The sequence below is a fragment of the Mustela putorius genome, unplaced genomic scaffold (genome assembly GCF_011764305.1).
Source record: "Mustela putorius furo isolate JIRA1106 unplaced genomic scaffold, ASM1176430v1.1 tig00003853_pilon_pilon_pilon, whole genome shotgun sequence".
In the NCBI taxonomy this organism is placed as follows: Eukaryota; Metazoa; Chordata; class Mammalia; order Carnivora; family Mustelidae; genus Mustela; species Mustela putorius.
Window position 1 is genome coordinate 18791673 of NW_025422005.1, and position 16962 is coordinate 18808634.

The following is a 16962-nucleotide window of genomic DNA, read 5'->3' on the forward strand; positions in this document are numbered from 1 at the left end:
AGTTAAGCATCTGACTGGATCTCAGCTCAAGTCTTTAAGGTCATGAATTCAAGCCCTGTATTAGGCTACACACTGGGCGTGGAGCCTACTTTAAAACAAAAACACCCTACCATCATTCTACTATTTATCTCTCTATCCTCCCTGCCCCCATACCCCTGGACCCAGGAAATATGCCTTATAACTCAAAACGGTGTCAGGAATAATGGTCCCAAGGCTGCATGGGTAAGATAACAGCCAGAGATTAGAACACATTCGTAAGAAGCAATGTCCTAGTCAGGGATCTGAAAGGGCAAAGAGGGGGCTATGCAGGCTGAGTAAGGGCTCTTTTGTAGAAGGATAAGTACCTGCCCTACCTCCTCTCAGTGCTCATCACAGACTTGGCCAAGGTTACCAGCCACCTCTTCCCGGGGAGACGCACCACGCCAAACATACAGTCTCAACAAGTGGCACCACCTGGTTTATTTACACAAAGAAATGCTCAATAACTTCATCCCTTGCCTCCCTCCGCTGCCCTCCCACCCAATATTTTCCTATAGCTCTGTCATTTCAAGGTACTTCTAGAACCAAACCATCATAGAGGTATTTAGACTTGGTGCCTGATAACTTGATTACCTTCAGAGTCCTGGGTAAAGAGCAAATCACGCTGCAGATTTAAATAAGTTGGCCTCTCCTGGCACTGAGCCCAAGAGCTATTGTGCAACTGCCCTAAGTCCCGATTCTGATTGTTCGTTACATCTCGGAAAGGAGCTCTAGAGTTGTGGGCAATGACCCGCTGGCCCTGAGAATCCTCAGTGAAAAGCTGACTCCAGGAGTCATTCTTTTCACTGTCCCAGGAAAACGCAGGGACAGGACTAGGGCTTTGTTTCACTAAGTCTGTGTTTTCTCCGTTCCGGGAATGTAATGTTTGAAGGAGGATGGGGTCCTGCCTGGTTTCTTGGGCAGACACCTTTCCCAATTTAATCTTGTTCAAGGAGTGAAGGCCCTTGCCCCAGGGTGGTTGAATGTGTCTCTCCACATCCTGATAGTTTTTTTCCTTAGATCCATGAAGCCATTCCCTTTTCCAGAAAGAGTCTTTATCTCCTTCCTTTTGGTCCGGCAAGTAAGAACTTTCCAAGTTCTGAGTGAAGGAACAAGAGAACGAGGCTTTGCTCTTTCCAGCACAGACCAAGGTGTCAGGCTGGGGCAAAGACAGCATAGTCAAAAATGGAGTTCCCATTCTGTGGTGGTCAGAAGCCTGGAGGGAATGAAGAGAAAGTCCAGCTTCCTGGGTATCTGCAGGGGTTGAAGTGGCTAATGGGGATGACATGCACTCGTCCTCCAAGCCCTGGAACACATGATCTAGATGGGCTGCATCTTTCTCAGACTCTTTGTTGATCTGACTTTCTATATGAGACGAAACACTCCTCTGGTCACCACCATTTGTCTTTCCTAGCAAAACAGATGTGAATAATTATTCTGCAGGAAATCTCTGCCCTGAGCAGGATTTAGCTGGCTTTTTCTGAAATCTGTATCGGCTACTATCATCATCTAGCACAGGGGTCTTAGTTAGACTCATCACACACATTTACAGCTGATCTTCCTGTTTTCTTTCTTTCTTTCTTTTTAAAAGGTTTTATTTATTTGAGAGAGAGAAAGAATGGGAAGGGGGCAGAAAGGGAGAAGCAGACTCCCCACTCAGCAGGGAGCCCAACACGGGGCATCAGCCCAGGATCCAGAGATCATGGCCTGAGCTGGAGTCAGACATTTAACCGACTGAGCCACCCAGGCACCCCATGATCTTCCTGCTTTTAATCTCTGCTTTCGCCAGAATGATCCTTCTAAACCTCAGACCTTATATTCCACTACTCAAATAGATGATGCTTCTAATGACCTACTCAAGTCAAACGTGGTAGGTATACTCAGACTACAGCCTACTTTTCCCGCTGTGTTTTAGGATATGGGGTTTAACAGGGCACATGAGTTTTGCCTTTGTTTTTTATTTAATATGGTTTCTGTTAAATAGTGATCTTGGCCAAATACATATTCCTGGATATTATCCTTTGAGAAATATGCACTTAGATCACATTAACCATCCAACTCTAAGAAACTTTCTGGTGACAGTACAAATAACATTAGGGCTTCTACACTGCAAATATAGCTTGGGAAGGGGAATAAACACAATTAGATGCTAAGTCAACCAGTTAGACGAACAATAATAAACGACTGCTAGTATCCAGCTTGTCCATTTCATCAGGCATGGAATGGATACTGTTCTGCCTTAAGGATGAATAACATGGACTACCTATCCCCTAAATTATACCAAGATCTAATTACAAAGCTGAATGATTTCCTTTTTCCTTCTCCAACAAGAATTATACTGCAGAAACTGTTTTGTGAAAGATTTCTCAACTTTGCCTAAAAATTCAAGAGATTATAAATATACCAGAATTCTGAAATACCGGGGGATGACTGGGAGGCTCAGACTATTAAGCATCCAGCTCTTGATCTCAGCTCAAGTCTTAATCTTGGGGTCGTAAGTTCAAGCCTCATGTTGGGCTCCATGCTGGGCATGGAACCTACTTAAAAATAATTAATTAATAATAAAAAAAAAAATTCAGAGGTGTCCTTGAAAGAAATCTGCCCTTGTTACTTAAAGCCAACGGTGCTTATTTTAAGTTTCTCTTTGGGGCAGGGACAGTGAATTTTGAAGATTTGTGTAAAGCAATTCTGGGAATCACATCAGGAGTTAGAGCTCTCCTCTCAAAACCCTCCAATTGGCAGACACCCTGCTCTGAAGCAGCCCGTCACCTGGAAAGGGACATGTAAGCAAAAAACTGCCAAAGGATAATGAGACAACTTTATGCCAACCATTCTAAGAAAAAAAAGCATCTTTGAACTCTGAATGTTGAGAAGCATTATACAGAAATATCTGTTGTCAAGTAATCATATGTACACTGCTCATTATGGCCAATCCAAGACATTTACCTAACTAGGGCAGATCAGCTCCCCTGCACACCCCAACTCCCCAAGCATACCTTTCTCCTCGCTGCTCTGTCAGGGAATACAAATATTTAATATTAGACTGAGCACACAGAATGAGAAAATGTTAGTAAAAGCACATTTATAATGCTTAGCAGAAGGGATGCTTTGTTGTTTGATATCCTCTTCTAATGAGTCAGCCAAGTTTAACACAATGCACTGGTGTTGCCACCTCTCCTAAATTTTCCAGCATGGAAAAACGCACACACTCCTTTTTGCTCCCCGGGTATTCCCAGGCGGGTCATCATACCTGGCTGCAGGGTGAGGAAGGAAGCAATGCTGGTCTGCCGAATGCCCGTAGGTGGAATTCTTTGAGTAAGAGAAATCTTAGCCTTTTTCTCTCCCGGAAAGGTTGTTAACATTTTGGTGTTTGGCTTCATTAAATGTGTCTGAGAAGGGGGAGAAAAAAAAAATAGAACCTATTAATACCAAAACAGCTGCCAGACAGGAGAGATTCAATAAATACCCGTGACCGGGACGCCTGGGTGGCTCAGTTGGTTGGACGACTGCCTTCGGCTCAGGTCATGATCCCGGAGTTCCGGGATCGAGTCCCGCATCGGGCTCCCAGCTCCACGGGGAGTCTGCTTCTCCCTCTGACTTTCTCCTTGCTCATGCTCTCTCTCACTGTCTCTCTCTCAAATAAATAAATAAAATCTTTAAAAAAAAAAATAAATAAATAAAATAAATAAATAAATACCCGTGACCTTCATGGAACCACACTGGGCCCTTTGGACTCCACTACTCTGCTACTTTCTGGTTAGTTTTTGCTGTACATCATCATCTACTATTTCCTGTCACACTGATGATGTTTGGTTTTTTTAGGAAATCACATATTCCAACTATAGCCCAATCTTTCTGCTTCCCCACAGAACTCAGTCACACTGACTAAACAAGATTTATTGACGTGATTCCAAGAATGATACTCTCTCTTACACTTAAAGATAACTAATGATTCTACCTCAGCAGCAGTTGACACATTTTTAGTGGTTTTCAAATACTTACATACAGTTGAGAGCATGGCTCACACAGCTAGGGTTCAAGTCAATTCCAATTCTGCCACAGCTACTTAGTACTGTGTAACCCTATGCAAGTGCTTGATCTAGGTCTCATTCTCATGTGTGAAATGAGCACAGTGAAGTACCTATCCCATAGGGCTGTTACAAAGATTTGGTGAGTTAATTCACATAAAAGGCTTACACAGTTCCTCAGGTTCAATACTAATTGGTTATTACTAGGAGGACAAGCAGGGAAACAGCCAGTCTTATACACTCTCAGCCCCTTTGTACGTTATAGTATCAATTTGTACCAGAAAGGGTTAGGGAAGTAAGTTTTGTCAACTAACTATAAATAAAACCTCATCTTTATTTAGTATGATTTGGTTTTGTTTCCACTTGCTTGTTATGGAATGCCTGAGAAGTAACCCTGAGAAGAGCGTAATTTATATTCAATTCAGTTTGCATGAAAACCAAAGAAACAAGATTTGCTGATTTTCATGTTGTAAGCTGGAGATAGGTCTGAGATGAAATTAAATTATTATTTCTAGCCCAAAGTTGACTTCATTTTTACATTTGGAAACTAAAATGTACCTTAAGTGGATAAAAGAAGAATGAAATCCTTGGTGTAAAACTCATACTCTAACTTGCAATACTGGTGTGGAACTTTCCCCTCCAACATACAAAACTAGAAAACTGAATAAAATACATGAAACAACTGATAATAGATGGTGGACAAAAGGAATTGCATTGGACTGTGAGCTCCGAGAGAAGGAAAACAAATGAGGTGAGCCCTATGATGACTCTAGCTTTATGCCTGGAATCACTTGCCAGACCAAAATATATAAAGTATACAGGCACTGCATTCTGGATTAATTGAATACATTCAGACTGGAATTTGGAGAAGCAAAGTTCATATTCCTTCACCTTGAACTTGGGAAGAATTTTGTGACTGACCAATAAAGTATGATAGAAATAACACTACATTTTTTCCAAAAATAGGTCATAAAAATGCCATGCACTCTGTCTTGCTGTCTTGAGATCCTCCCTCTTAGAACCTGGCTACCATGCTATGAGGAAGCCCAAAGAAGCACATGGCTCTCTAAATTTTATATCAGAAACATCCTAGATATGTGAAACTATGAGAGAGAGTATGCCAACAAGTGTTTTAGCACCTATATGCTAGTACTGGGAATATACTGAGGAATAAAACAGATTGTTTCTGCTCTGGTAAAGCTTAAACCTTACGGGAAAAGACAGACCAATAAAATATAGTTATTTAAATAACTACAAGAATACTAAGTCCTACAACACAAATACAAAGGATTGTAAGATAATGTTATAAAAAATTATATGCCAACAAATTGGACAACCTAGAAAAATGACTAAATTCCTAGAAACATATAACCTCCCAAAACTGAATCAGGAAAAAATAGAAAATTTGAACAGACCGACTACCAGCAATGAAATTGAATCAGTAATTAAAAAAAACAAACAAACTCCCAACAATCAAAAGTCCAGAACAAAACAGCTTCACAGATTAATTCTACCAAATATTCCATCCCACAAAGTTGTAGCAATCAGAACAATATGGTACTCGCATAAATAGATACATAGATCAATGGAACAAAATAGAAAACTCAGAAATAAACCCACAATTATATGGTCAATTAATCTTCAACAAAGGAGGCAAGAATGTGCAATGGGAAAAAGTCTCTTCAGCAAATGGTGTCAGGAAAACTGGACAGTTACATGCAAAAGAATGAAGCCAGACCACTTGATTACACCATACACAAAAATAAACTCAAAATGGATTAAGGGCCAGGCACCCAGGTGGCTTAGTAGGTTAAGCATCTGCCTTTGGCTCAGGTAATGATCCCAGGGTCCTGGGATCAAGGCCCGAGTTGGGCTCCCTGCTCTGTGGGGAGTCTGCTTCTCCCCCTACTCTGACTCTCTCCACCCTACCTTCCTCCGGCCTTGTGTGCTCTCTCGTGTGCCCTCTTTTCTCTCTCAAATAAATAAAATCTTTTTTAAAAAGTGGTTTAAGGACCTAAATGTGAGACCTGAAATGGTAAAAATCCTAGGAGAGCACAGGCAGTAATTTCTCTGAAACGGGCCATTAACATTTTTCTAGATATGTCTCCTGAGACAGGGGAAACAAAAGCAAAAATAAACTATAGAGACATCAAAATAAAAAAATTCTTCATAGCAAAGGAAACTATCAACAAAACTAAAACACAGCCTACTGAAGAGGAGAAGATATTTGCAAATGATTTATCTGATAAAGGGTTAATAGACAAAAAATATAGAGAACTTCCACAATACAACAACAAACCCCCCCAAATAATCCAAATAAAAAATGGGCAGAGACATGAACAGGGGTGCCTGAGTAGCTCAGCTGGTTAAATGTCCAACTCTTGATCTTGGCTCAGGTCTTGATCTCAGGGTCATGGGTTTATGCCCCACAATGGGCTCCATATTGTGTACGGAGCCTACTTTAAAAAAAAAAAAAAAAAGACATAAACAGACGTATCTCCAAAGAAGACATACAAATGCCCAGCAGACCCATGAAGATGCTCAACATCACTCATCATCAGGGAGATGCAAATCAAAACTACAATGTCATATCATTTCATACCTGTCAGATGACTAAAATCAAAAACACAAGAAATAATAGGTGTTGGCGAGGATGTGGAGAAAAAGGAACCCTCATGCATTGTTAGCGGGAATGTAAACTGGTATAGCCACTGAGTTTCCTCAAAAAATTAAAAATAGAACTATCATATGATCCAATAATCACACTACTGGGTATTTACCCAAAGAGTACAAAAACACTAGAGGTGCCTGGGTGGCGCAGTCGGTTAAGCTTCTGAAACCTGGTTTTGGGTGGGACTGCAATCTCTGGGTCATGAGATTGAGCCCCACATTGGGCTCTACACTTGGTGTGGAGTCTACTTGAGATTTTTTTCCGTTCTCCCTCTGCCCCTCCTGCTTGTGCACTCTCTCTCTCTAATAAATAAATCTTTAAAAAAAAATACAAAAACATTAATTCAAAAAGGATATATGCACCCCTATCTTTATTACAGCATTATTTACAATAGCCAAATTATGGAAGCAGCCCAAGTGTCCATTGATAGACGAATGGATAAAGAATGTGTACTGTACTACACACACACAGAGACACACACACACTCTGGAATACTGTTCAGCCATAAAAAAGAATGAAATCTTGCCATCTGCAACATGGATGGATCTAAAGAGTATAAAGCTAATAAGCAAAACAAGTCAGAAAAAGACAAATACCATAAGATTTCACTCATATGTGGGATCTAAGAAACCAAACAAATGAAAAAAAGAGACAAATGGGAAAACAGACTCAGACTCTTAATTATAGAGAACAGATGGTTACCAAAGGGGAGGCAGGTGGGTGATGAGTGAAAGAGGTGAAGGGGGTTAAGAGTATACTTATCTTAATGAGCACTGAGTAATATATGAAATGGTTAATCACTGAAACTAATTTAACACTGTATGTTAATTACATTGGACTTAAAATAAAATTTAAAAAACATACCAAGTCCTCTAAAAAGACTTATACATGGCACCTAGGTGCTCAGTCAGTTAATGTCTTCCTTAAGCTCAGATCATGATCTGAGAGTCCTGGGATCAAGCTCTGCACTGGGCTCTCTAGTCGGTGGGGATCTGCCTCTCCCTGTCCCTCTGTCCTCCCCCAAAAGCTCGAGCTCACTCTCTCTCAAAAAAATAAATAAAATCTTAAAAAAAAAAAAGACATGCAAACTAAATAATATCAGAAAACAGTAAGACCTCAGTTAATAGAACATCAGGAACAAAGTTTTTCACCAAGTTGGCCATCTTAGCCAAGAGTAAGACAATTCCTTACTTAGGTCAAAGCAGTGTCAAGAGTGATACTGCTTCTCAGTTATAGCTCCCTTAGAAGAGTTTAGCTTTAAGGAACTATGTTTATCTCAGTGGAATGTGTAGACTCTGAGTGAGAATAGGTCATCTGGAACTGAAGGGACCCAGGTAGTCCTTCAGCTGAATATTCTTACCTCAAAATAAAGGCAGCCTATGTGCGTGTATCACATAGTATAAGAAAGCCTGTCTAAAAAAACATAGGGTTCCTACAGGACAAAACACCTTGGTAAGCCACAGCCTAGGTACTAACAATTCTTACCCTGTAAGAATGCCTCAAAAAATCTAACTTCAAGAAATACATTCCCTCCAAACCAAAGAATCTCTAGTACCTCAGTATATCATATTCATGTTCCTATCAAGTTTTCTTCCTTCAGAATGGTAGAAGGAAAAACTGACTTCCTACAATCACGGTGCTCCTACTTTCTTGCTATCACAAGGATGACCTGTGGTGTATTCCTACAGAGAACAACACCTGTCATGGCTGCAAGTCACCCCAAGAGTCTGGCCCTTTCCTAAACACCACAACTCTATTATCAAAGCAGACCTGGGTTCATACAATTCACCCTCTTTACTACTAGGAAATGTTTTCATGATTTCATGGCATTTAAATTCAGTTTAGCTCTCATTCTATCTTTATGTCTTCTGATAATTTACCTGCAAGTTTGTCTTAAATTTCTGCTTTCAACCCATTTTAATTCCCCTTTTTTATTATTCATATGGCCTTCAAGTCTAGCATATAATTTTTTTTTAAAGATTTTATTTATTTATTTGACAGAGAGAAATCACAAGTAGATGGAGAGGCAGGCAGAGAGAGAGAGGGAAGCAGGCTCCCTGCTGAGCAGAGAGCCCAATGTGGGGCTCGATCCCAGGATCATGACCCGAGCCGTAGGCAGCGGCTTAACCCACTGAGCCACCCAGGCGCCCCGCTAGCATATAATTTGATTCAATTTACTTTTCTGATTAGGGTCACTGGCCTTGAATTTATGAACGAAATCTCATTATCCTTACATATTGACATAGCTTCAGAAAACATAAGTGTATGTGTTTAATTCTTTTTGCTATGTTACTTCTTCTTTTATGCTTCTGAGGTCCCATACTCATCTCTTTCCACTTCTCCAACTCCCCACCTCCACTCTCATAGAAAACCTTTTCCAATCAGCCGCTATCATGCCTTATCAAGCCATGCTAAAAGGACACTACCTAATAAGGATACTCTAAGGAGGACTGTTTAAGAAGTCTGACCAAAAACAGCTGATGGAGGCATCTGGGTGGCTCAGTTGGTTAAGCATCTGCCTTTGGCTCAGGTCATGATCCTGGAGTCCCTAGATCGAGTCCCACATCAGGCTTCCTGCTCAGTGAGGAGCCTGCTTTTCCGTCTCCTTCTGCTCCTCCCCCACTCATGCTCACACCGCACTCTCTCAAATAAAAAAAAAAAAAAAATCAGTCTATTCTGGACCTTTCACACATCACACAGTATCTGGTCTTTGTGACCAGCTTCTCTCACTGAGCACCTTTTGGAGGTCCATCCACACTGTAGCATGTCAGATACTTCAATCCCTTTTTATTGCCAAGTAACATTCCACTGTTTAGATATACTATTTTATCTACTCATTCATCATTTGGGGGCATTTTGGTTGTTTCCACTCTTTAGCTGTTATGAGAAATGCTGCTACAAACATTCAAACATTCGTTCACTGGTGTACAAGTTTTAGTGTGGACTATCTTTTCATATCTTGGGTCTATACTGAAAAAAAAGCGGAAGTGCTGGGTCATAGGATAAGCATGCTGAACATTTTGAGGAACTGCCAAACTGTTCCGCAAACTGTCTATACCACTGTATGCATGCACCATGTAATACAAGAGGTTTCCAATTTCTCCACATCCTTGCCAACACTTGGTATTATCTTCTTGATTATAGCCATCCTAGTGGATGTGAAGTGGTATCTGCTTGTGGTTTGGATTTGCATTTCCCTAGTGACTAATAATGACATTCTTTCCATGAGTGTATCTGAATGGACTTATAACAAGAGATTAAATTAGGAATTTTAAAACTTCCTGCAAAGAAAAATCCACTGTGTACCACCTGAAGAAGCTGAGAATTTTCAAAACCAGCAAGTCTAGGTTCTTTTTTGTTTAACTGGCCTTCCTTCAGCTTCTCTCGATCCTCTGGCACTTTGCTATATCAGTGAGAAGAAACCGGTAGCCCTTCTGCCCTGCCTGTTAACCCCTCAGGTACATTCTCTATCTTCCACCTTACTACAACCAACAGGAGTTGTAGGCAACTTTCTGTGACCACATAACAAGGATTCCCTTTCCTCTAGTTTCCAGTAAGATATGTTCTCACTTTCCTTTAAACCCTTACCCACAAGTCTCCTCAAAGGCCATCCCAGTTCTAGAAATAGTTTCTTACAAGCTCTTCAAGCTTTCACTAGCACTCTCTCCAAAGTCCTTCCAGCTGCCACCCATTGCCCCATGCCAAAGCCACTCCCCCATTTTAGGTTTTCGTTAAGTGGTACTCCACTGCAAAAACCAAATCTGTATTATCTTTCTGTTGTTGCATTAACACATTGCCACAAAATTTAGCAGCTTAAAACAACATTTATTATCTCACAACTTCTATGCATCAGGAATTGGAAAGCAGCCTATCTGCATGGTTCTGGCTCACAGTCTCATTAGGTGGCATTTAAGGTATCAAGCAGTGTTGCAATATGCATTTTCAAGGAGGCTCACTCACACAACAGCAAATTCAATAAGGTTCCTCACCACATGGAGGTCTCCATAGAGCTGCCTGCATGTCTACACAACGTGAGAGCTGACTTCCCCTAAAGGCAGAATAAGGCTGAAGCTGCAATGCTGTTTATGACCTAACCTCAGAACTCGAACACTTCCATCACCTTCTAGTCAACAGAGTCACTAAGTACGTCCCACACTTGGTGGGGGAAGAGGGGATTTAACATCCACCTGTTAAAGAGAGAGGTATCAAAGAATTTGTGGACATATTTTAAAACCACCAGCCCTCTACCTGTAATAAAACGTAATCTCTTCCTTCTCTAAATGCTTAGAATTTCCTTATGCCTCTAACTTACTGTCTTACTTACTGTCTGTCTGACGGTTATTTGCATTTCTACCATATTCCATGCTGCCAGGGTTAGAACTACCTTATTCATTATTCACCTTTTTATCATCTGAGGACACCTTATACATTATGGGGAAAAAAAAAAAAAACCCACATTGGAACAAGAGTCAGAAGACCTGGAATCAAGCCATAGAGCTGCACATACTCTGATGTGATCTGAAGCAAATCTCTATCTGAACTTCAATTTCTTCATTTGCAAGATGGAGATAATCTCACCTCCCTCACAAAGCTACTGAGGAAGTGGTGAAACAATACGTGTAAAAAAACTTTTACAAACCATAAGCCATTACATAAAGGTCATACTGATAAATATTTGTCAAGTTACATTCACAGATCCTTATCAGTCTTACAGCACCGACCCCAACAGTGTTGCTACCACAGACTTCAGTATTATTATTAAGCTTATTCAGTTTCAATGACATACCTTCCTCCTCTATTTTTGTTTTACTTTTTTCAGCATTTCAGTAAGTATCACAGAGGGGTTTTTTTTGTTGTTAGGTCCACACTTTTTCTTTTTAAGATTTATTTATTTGAGAGTGGGGAGGCAGAGAGGAAGAGAGAATCTCAAGGCGGACTACCGTCTGCTGAGCACAGAGCCCAGGGCAGGGCTTCATCTCACGACCGTGAGGTCATGACCTGAGCCGAAATGAAGACTCAAAGGCTCAACTAACCGAGAAACCCAGGTACTCCTGTTAAGTACACACTTTAACTGCCATTTTACTGGAGGCGTCCTCCCATCCATCTCTGCTCTAAAAAACTCAAAGTCCTCCTACTTATCTTCTCATCAGAGAAAGAAAGAATGAGCAACTATGACCATATCTAAAAGGTTTTCTGAAAGCAAAGCTCAGATGGATTGATTCGCTCATTCAGCAAATTTGTAGTGAGAACCTACCATGTGCCACTGTTTGAAGGACTGCCTAATGGAAATTTCATTCTAGTAGGGGAAGATCATAAATGAAAAGTAAATACACAGTATATAGTGTATCTAATGGTAAAGGGCTATGGAGATAAACAAAGCAAGACTAAGGTGTTAGGGAGTAGGGGATAAGGGAAAGGCGTTTTTATGGTTAAGAAATGGGACTCAATAAGCTGACAAACTAACAAATGAAAGAACATGTGGTATTTTAATCCCTATGCATTTCAAGGTGTACAAAACTCTCTGCAGAGGTATACTTGGCTTGAAGGCCAGCAAGAAGGCCCATATGACTACAACAGAGGCAGAGAAAAGAGTAGTAGATGAGGTCTAAAATGTAGGAGAAGGCAAACATACATGGCCAAACCATGCCTTGTAGGCCTCAGAGATTCTGGGTTTTACCAGAAGATAGCAAACCACTAGATGGTTTTAAAATTAACAGTGAGCAAAAGGTCACAATCATACTGGATCAGGTAGCAGTGGTAGAAATAGTAGGAAATTATGAGATTCTGAACATATGAAGGCAGAGTCCAGAGAATTTGCTGATGGACTGAATGTTAGTGAAGCTACAGACTGTCACAGTGGCATTCCGTGTTCCACCAAGGCAGTCAGAAACCACTGATGACTCAGCCAAGATTTCTGTTATCTTCGCATTTCTGTCCCCTTCTTAGGCTCACTTCTCCTTCTCTGCTACATATATTTCAAGGGCAAGAAAGTATGCTGCATTACAGATGAAGAAGAATGAGAAAACACCTACAAGATAGCAAATATACAAAATACATACTAAATCTTTTTACCTCTTTATTGTGGGAGAAACCTTTCAGAAATATTTCTCCGTGTTTTAATAAAGAGGTAACAAAGTTAAAATACAAAATTTGAAAATCATGTAAATTTAAATGGCCTTTTGATGGGGCGTCTGGGTGGCTTAGTTGTTAAGCATCTGCCTTCAGCTCAGATCATGATCCTGGGGTCCTGGGATGGAGCCCCACAGTGGACTCCTGAGATCGAGTCTCACATTGGGCTCCCTGCTCGGCCGGAAGCCTGCTTCTCCCTCTCCCGCTTCCCCTGCTTGTATTCCCTCTCTCATGGTCTCTCTCTGTCAAATAAATAAATGAAATCTTTTAAAAAATAAAATAAAAAGTCCTTTTGAAAAATTCATACTAAAACTCATGTCTCACATGGAAAGTTCTCCATATATTTTGTGAAAGGTGAGTATGTTTGAAATAATCTCTTTTGTGGGGAAAACATATATATACACATAGAAACTGTCTCAAAGAATACCAATTGTTAAAAGCAGCTACCACCAGTGAAGTTTTGTTTTTTACTTAATTCTATACTGATTTTTTTTAACAAACATATATTACTTTCACAATAAAAAAAATGAAATGAAGACAAATACAGTATCCTCCATATCAAGGCCTAAGTAATGAGGCCAAGCCTATCATGCTTCTGTGGGACCAAGAGAGAAGCAAACTCACTCCAAACATAGGCATTTATTTTCTGGCAAAATTATGAACCACCCCATTAGTTGCCCCCAAATAGCAGTTTGTTGAGGGATCAGGTGGGAAGGAGCAGATTTTCTAAAACACTGGTCATGAGCAACTGTCTATTAATGACTGACATTAAAACTCAAACAAATGGGGACGCCTGGGTGGCTCAGTTGGTTAAGCAGCTTCCTTCGGCTCAGGTCATGATCCCAGCGTCCTGGGATCAAGTCCCACATCCGGCTCTCTGCTAGGCAGGGAGCCTGCTTCCTCTTTCTCTCTCTGCCTGCCTCTCTGCCTACTTGTGATCTTTCTCTGTCGAATAAATAAATAAATTCTTAAAAAAAAAAATTAAACAATGGGCATAATTGCACAGCAAAGGAAACAGTTAACAAAACCAAAAGACAACTGACAGAATGGGAGAAGATATCAGATAAAGGGCTAGTATCCAAAATCTATAAAGAGCTTAGCAAACTCAACACCCAAAGAACAAATAACCCAATCAAGAAATGGGCAGAGGACATGAACAGACATTTCTGCAAAGAAGACATCCAGATGGCCAACAGAAACATGAAAAAGTGCTCCACATCACTCGGCATCAGGGGAATACAAATCAAAACCACAATGAGATACCACCTCACACCAGTCAGAATGGCTAAAATTAACAAGTCAGGAAATGACAGATGCTGGCAAGGATGCGGAGAAAGGGGAACCCTCCTACACTGTTGGTGGGAATGCAAGCTGGTGCAGCCACTCTGGAAAACAGCATGGAGGTTCCTCAAAAAGTTGAAAATAGAGCTACCCTATGACCCAACAATTGCACGACTGGGTATTTACCCTAAAGATACAAATGTAGTGATCTGAAGGGGCATGTGCACCTGAACGTTTATAGCAGCAATGTCCGTAATAGCCAAACTATGGAAAGAACCTAGATGTCCATCAACAGATGAATGGATAAAGAAGATGTGGTATATATATACAACACAGCCATCAAAAGAAATGAAATCTTTCCATTTGCGACGACATGGATGGAACTAGAGGGTATTATGCTTAGCGAAATAAGTCAATAGGAGAAAGACAACCATCACATGATCTCCCTGATATGAGGAAGTGGAGATGCAATGTTGGGGGTTTGAGGTAGGAAAAGAATAAATGAAACAAGATGGGATTGGGAGGGAGACAAACCATAAGAGACTCTTAATGTCACAAAACAAACTGAGGGGGCTGGGGGAAGGGGGGGTAGAGAGAGGGTGGAAGGTTATGGACATTGGTGGGGGGGTATGTGCTAAGGTGATTCCTGTGAAGTGTGTAAACCTGGCGATTCACAGGGGCTAATAATACATTATATGTTTATTAAAAAAATTTTAAAATCTTTAAAAAAGATAAAACAAAAATATGTGCAGAAGACTTGAAAAGCCTATTGTCAAAGATTACACACAGATGCCCAACAGACACAAGAAAAGGTGCTCAACATCATTAATTAACCATCAGGAAAATGAAAATATGAGATATTACCTCAAACCTGTTAGAATAGCAATTATCAAAAAGACAAAAAAGAAAAAAGGACGAAAAAATAACAAGTGTTGGAGAGGATGCAGACAGTGTAGAGATGTTGTGGAGAAAAGGGAACTTTCATGCACTGTTGCTGGGAATGTAAATTGGTGCAGCTACTTATGGAAAACAATATGGAAGATCCTTAAAAAATTAAAAGTAGAATTACAATCCAGTAATTCCAGTTCCGGGTATTCATCTGAAGAGAATGAAAACACCAAATGAAAGAAATATATGCACCCCTATAATCATTGCAGTATTATTTACAACAGCCAAGATATGGACACAACCCAAGCGTCCATCAATCGATAAATGGGTAAAGATGTGTCAAATATATACAATGAAGCATTACACAGCCACAAAGAATGAAATCTTGCCATTCTCGACAGCATGGAAGGACTTAGTATTATGGTATTATGCTAAGTGAACTAAGTCATACAGAGAAGGACAAATATATATAACTTCTCCTGTATGTGGAATCTAAATAACAAAACAAAACAGAAACTGACTCACAGGTATAAGGAAACAAACTGTTAGTTACCAGAGGGGGGAGGGGTTGTGGAGCAGAAGGAAGAGGATTAAGAGGCACAAACTTCCAGTTATAAAATATATAAGTCATGGGGAGGTGAAGCACTGCGTAGGTTATATAGGCAATAATATTGTAGTAACCTTGTAATGGTGACCATGGCAACCAGACTTCTCCTGTGGAATTCTTTGTGTATAAAAATATCGAATAAGTATCACGTGCACCTGAAACTAACTAGATATTGAATGTCAAGTATAGTTCCATTAAAAAGCAGAAACAGGGGCACCTGGGTGGCTCAGTGGGTTAAGCCTCTGCCTTCTGCCCAGGTCATGATCCCAGGGTCCTGGAATCGAGCCAGGGAGCCTGCTTCCCTTCCTCTCTCTCTGCCTGCCTCTCTGCCTACTTGTGATCTCTGTCTGTCAAATAAATAAATAAAATCTTTAAAAAAAAAAAAAAAAACAGAAACAACAGTCCTCACAGCACATTTTCTCTCCACCCTCTCCCCACACCTCGAAGCCTTATTTTCCCAATCTCTTCCTCACCCACCCACAGCCTGCCTGCCTTCCGCCCCATTTCCTCTCCACTCTTCACAAACCCCGTTTTTCACCCTTCTGCAGGCTCCAATCCCTCTAGCCTCAGAATTCCCAAAACTGTTTCTTTCTCGGACCCCGACTAGACTTCCACCGCCTCCCTTCTCCCTCAGGCTGGTCCCGGCCTCTCACCCCTCCTCCAACACCCTCTCACGCCCCCACATCCCACCTGCACTCTCCGCCGCTTCAGCGCCGCCGCGTCCAGCCACACACCGCAGGCCTCCTCCTCATGGCCTCTCCGCCTCATGGCCGCTGCCGACACCCAGCCAGCAGGACGCCCGGCTCTGGCTCCAGCTGCCTCTCAGAATGGCTCTAACGGCCTCCACTGACGTTCGGATCTCGCGCCAACGCCTGGGGCGGAGCTACGCCGCAGCCGCCGACGCAGGCACCGCCCCAGCATCAGCCCCGCCCCGGCCCTAGCACCGCCCCTTTCTCTCCGCCCCGGGCTTCACTGGGTCGTCTGGTGGGTGGAGCGCTTTTCGGTTTACCAAGACCTTCGCGCGCTTTGTGATCTTTTAATTCGAGTTGCCTTCCTGCCACTGGGCTGCTTGAACGTGTTCGCGACATTGCACAAGGAATATGCATTTCTTTTCGCTAAATTAGTTGCCCTTTCTTGCGGTAAACATAACAATCCCGGGCTCAGGGTTTTCCAGTCTCAACAGCTGCATCCTCCTGGTCATCCCAAAAGGAAGGGTGGTGCTGAAGGCTGCGGTCAGCCAGTTCCAAAGCCGGTGTCCCCTGCACTACCTTACGTGGTAACCACACACTCGAGTTTATGAATTACTTCTGAAATTAAAATCCAAGCATAACTATGAAACC

General features: G+C 41.4%; 1 protein-coding gene across 1 annotated transcript; it reads right to left on the reverse strand.

Annotated features, from left to right (window-relative positions):
- Positions 1–9: 9 nt before the first annotated feature.
- On the reverse strand, positions 10–16496 carry LOC101684847 (aurora kinase A and ninein interacting protein). The gene is made up of 3 exons (XM_004741129.3): positions 16313–16496; positions 3269–3407; positions 10–1428 (listed from the first exon to the last, which is right to left on the reverse strand). The coding sequence occupies exons 1-3, from the start codon at positions 16388–16390 to the stop codon at positions 584–586; spliced, it is 1062 nt and encodes a 353-aa protein (XP_004741186.1). The 5' UTR covers positions 16391–16496; the 3' UTR covers positions 10–583.
- Between the last annotated feature and the right edge of the window lie 466 nt (positions 16497–16962).

Bases quoted from the DNA above. Each gene is read 5' to 3' on its own strand.
- LOC101684847 (XM_004741129.3), bottom strand. From the start codon at position 16,390: ATGAGGCGGAGAGGCCATGAGGAGGAGGCCTGCGGTGTGTGGCTGGAC. The intron at 3,408-16,312 runs GTGGGATGTGGG...CCCCCTTCTCAG, and splicing joins TGAAGCGGCGGAGAGTGCAG to ACACATTTAATGAAGCCAAA. The intron at 1,429-3,268 runs GTATGATGACCC...CTGTTTTGCTAG, and splicing joins CTTCCTCACCCTGCAGCCAG to GAAAGACAAATGGTGGTGAC.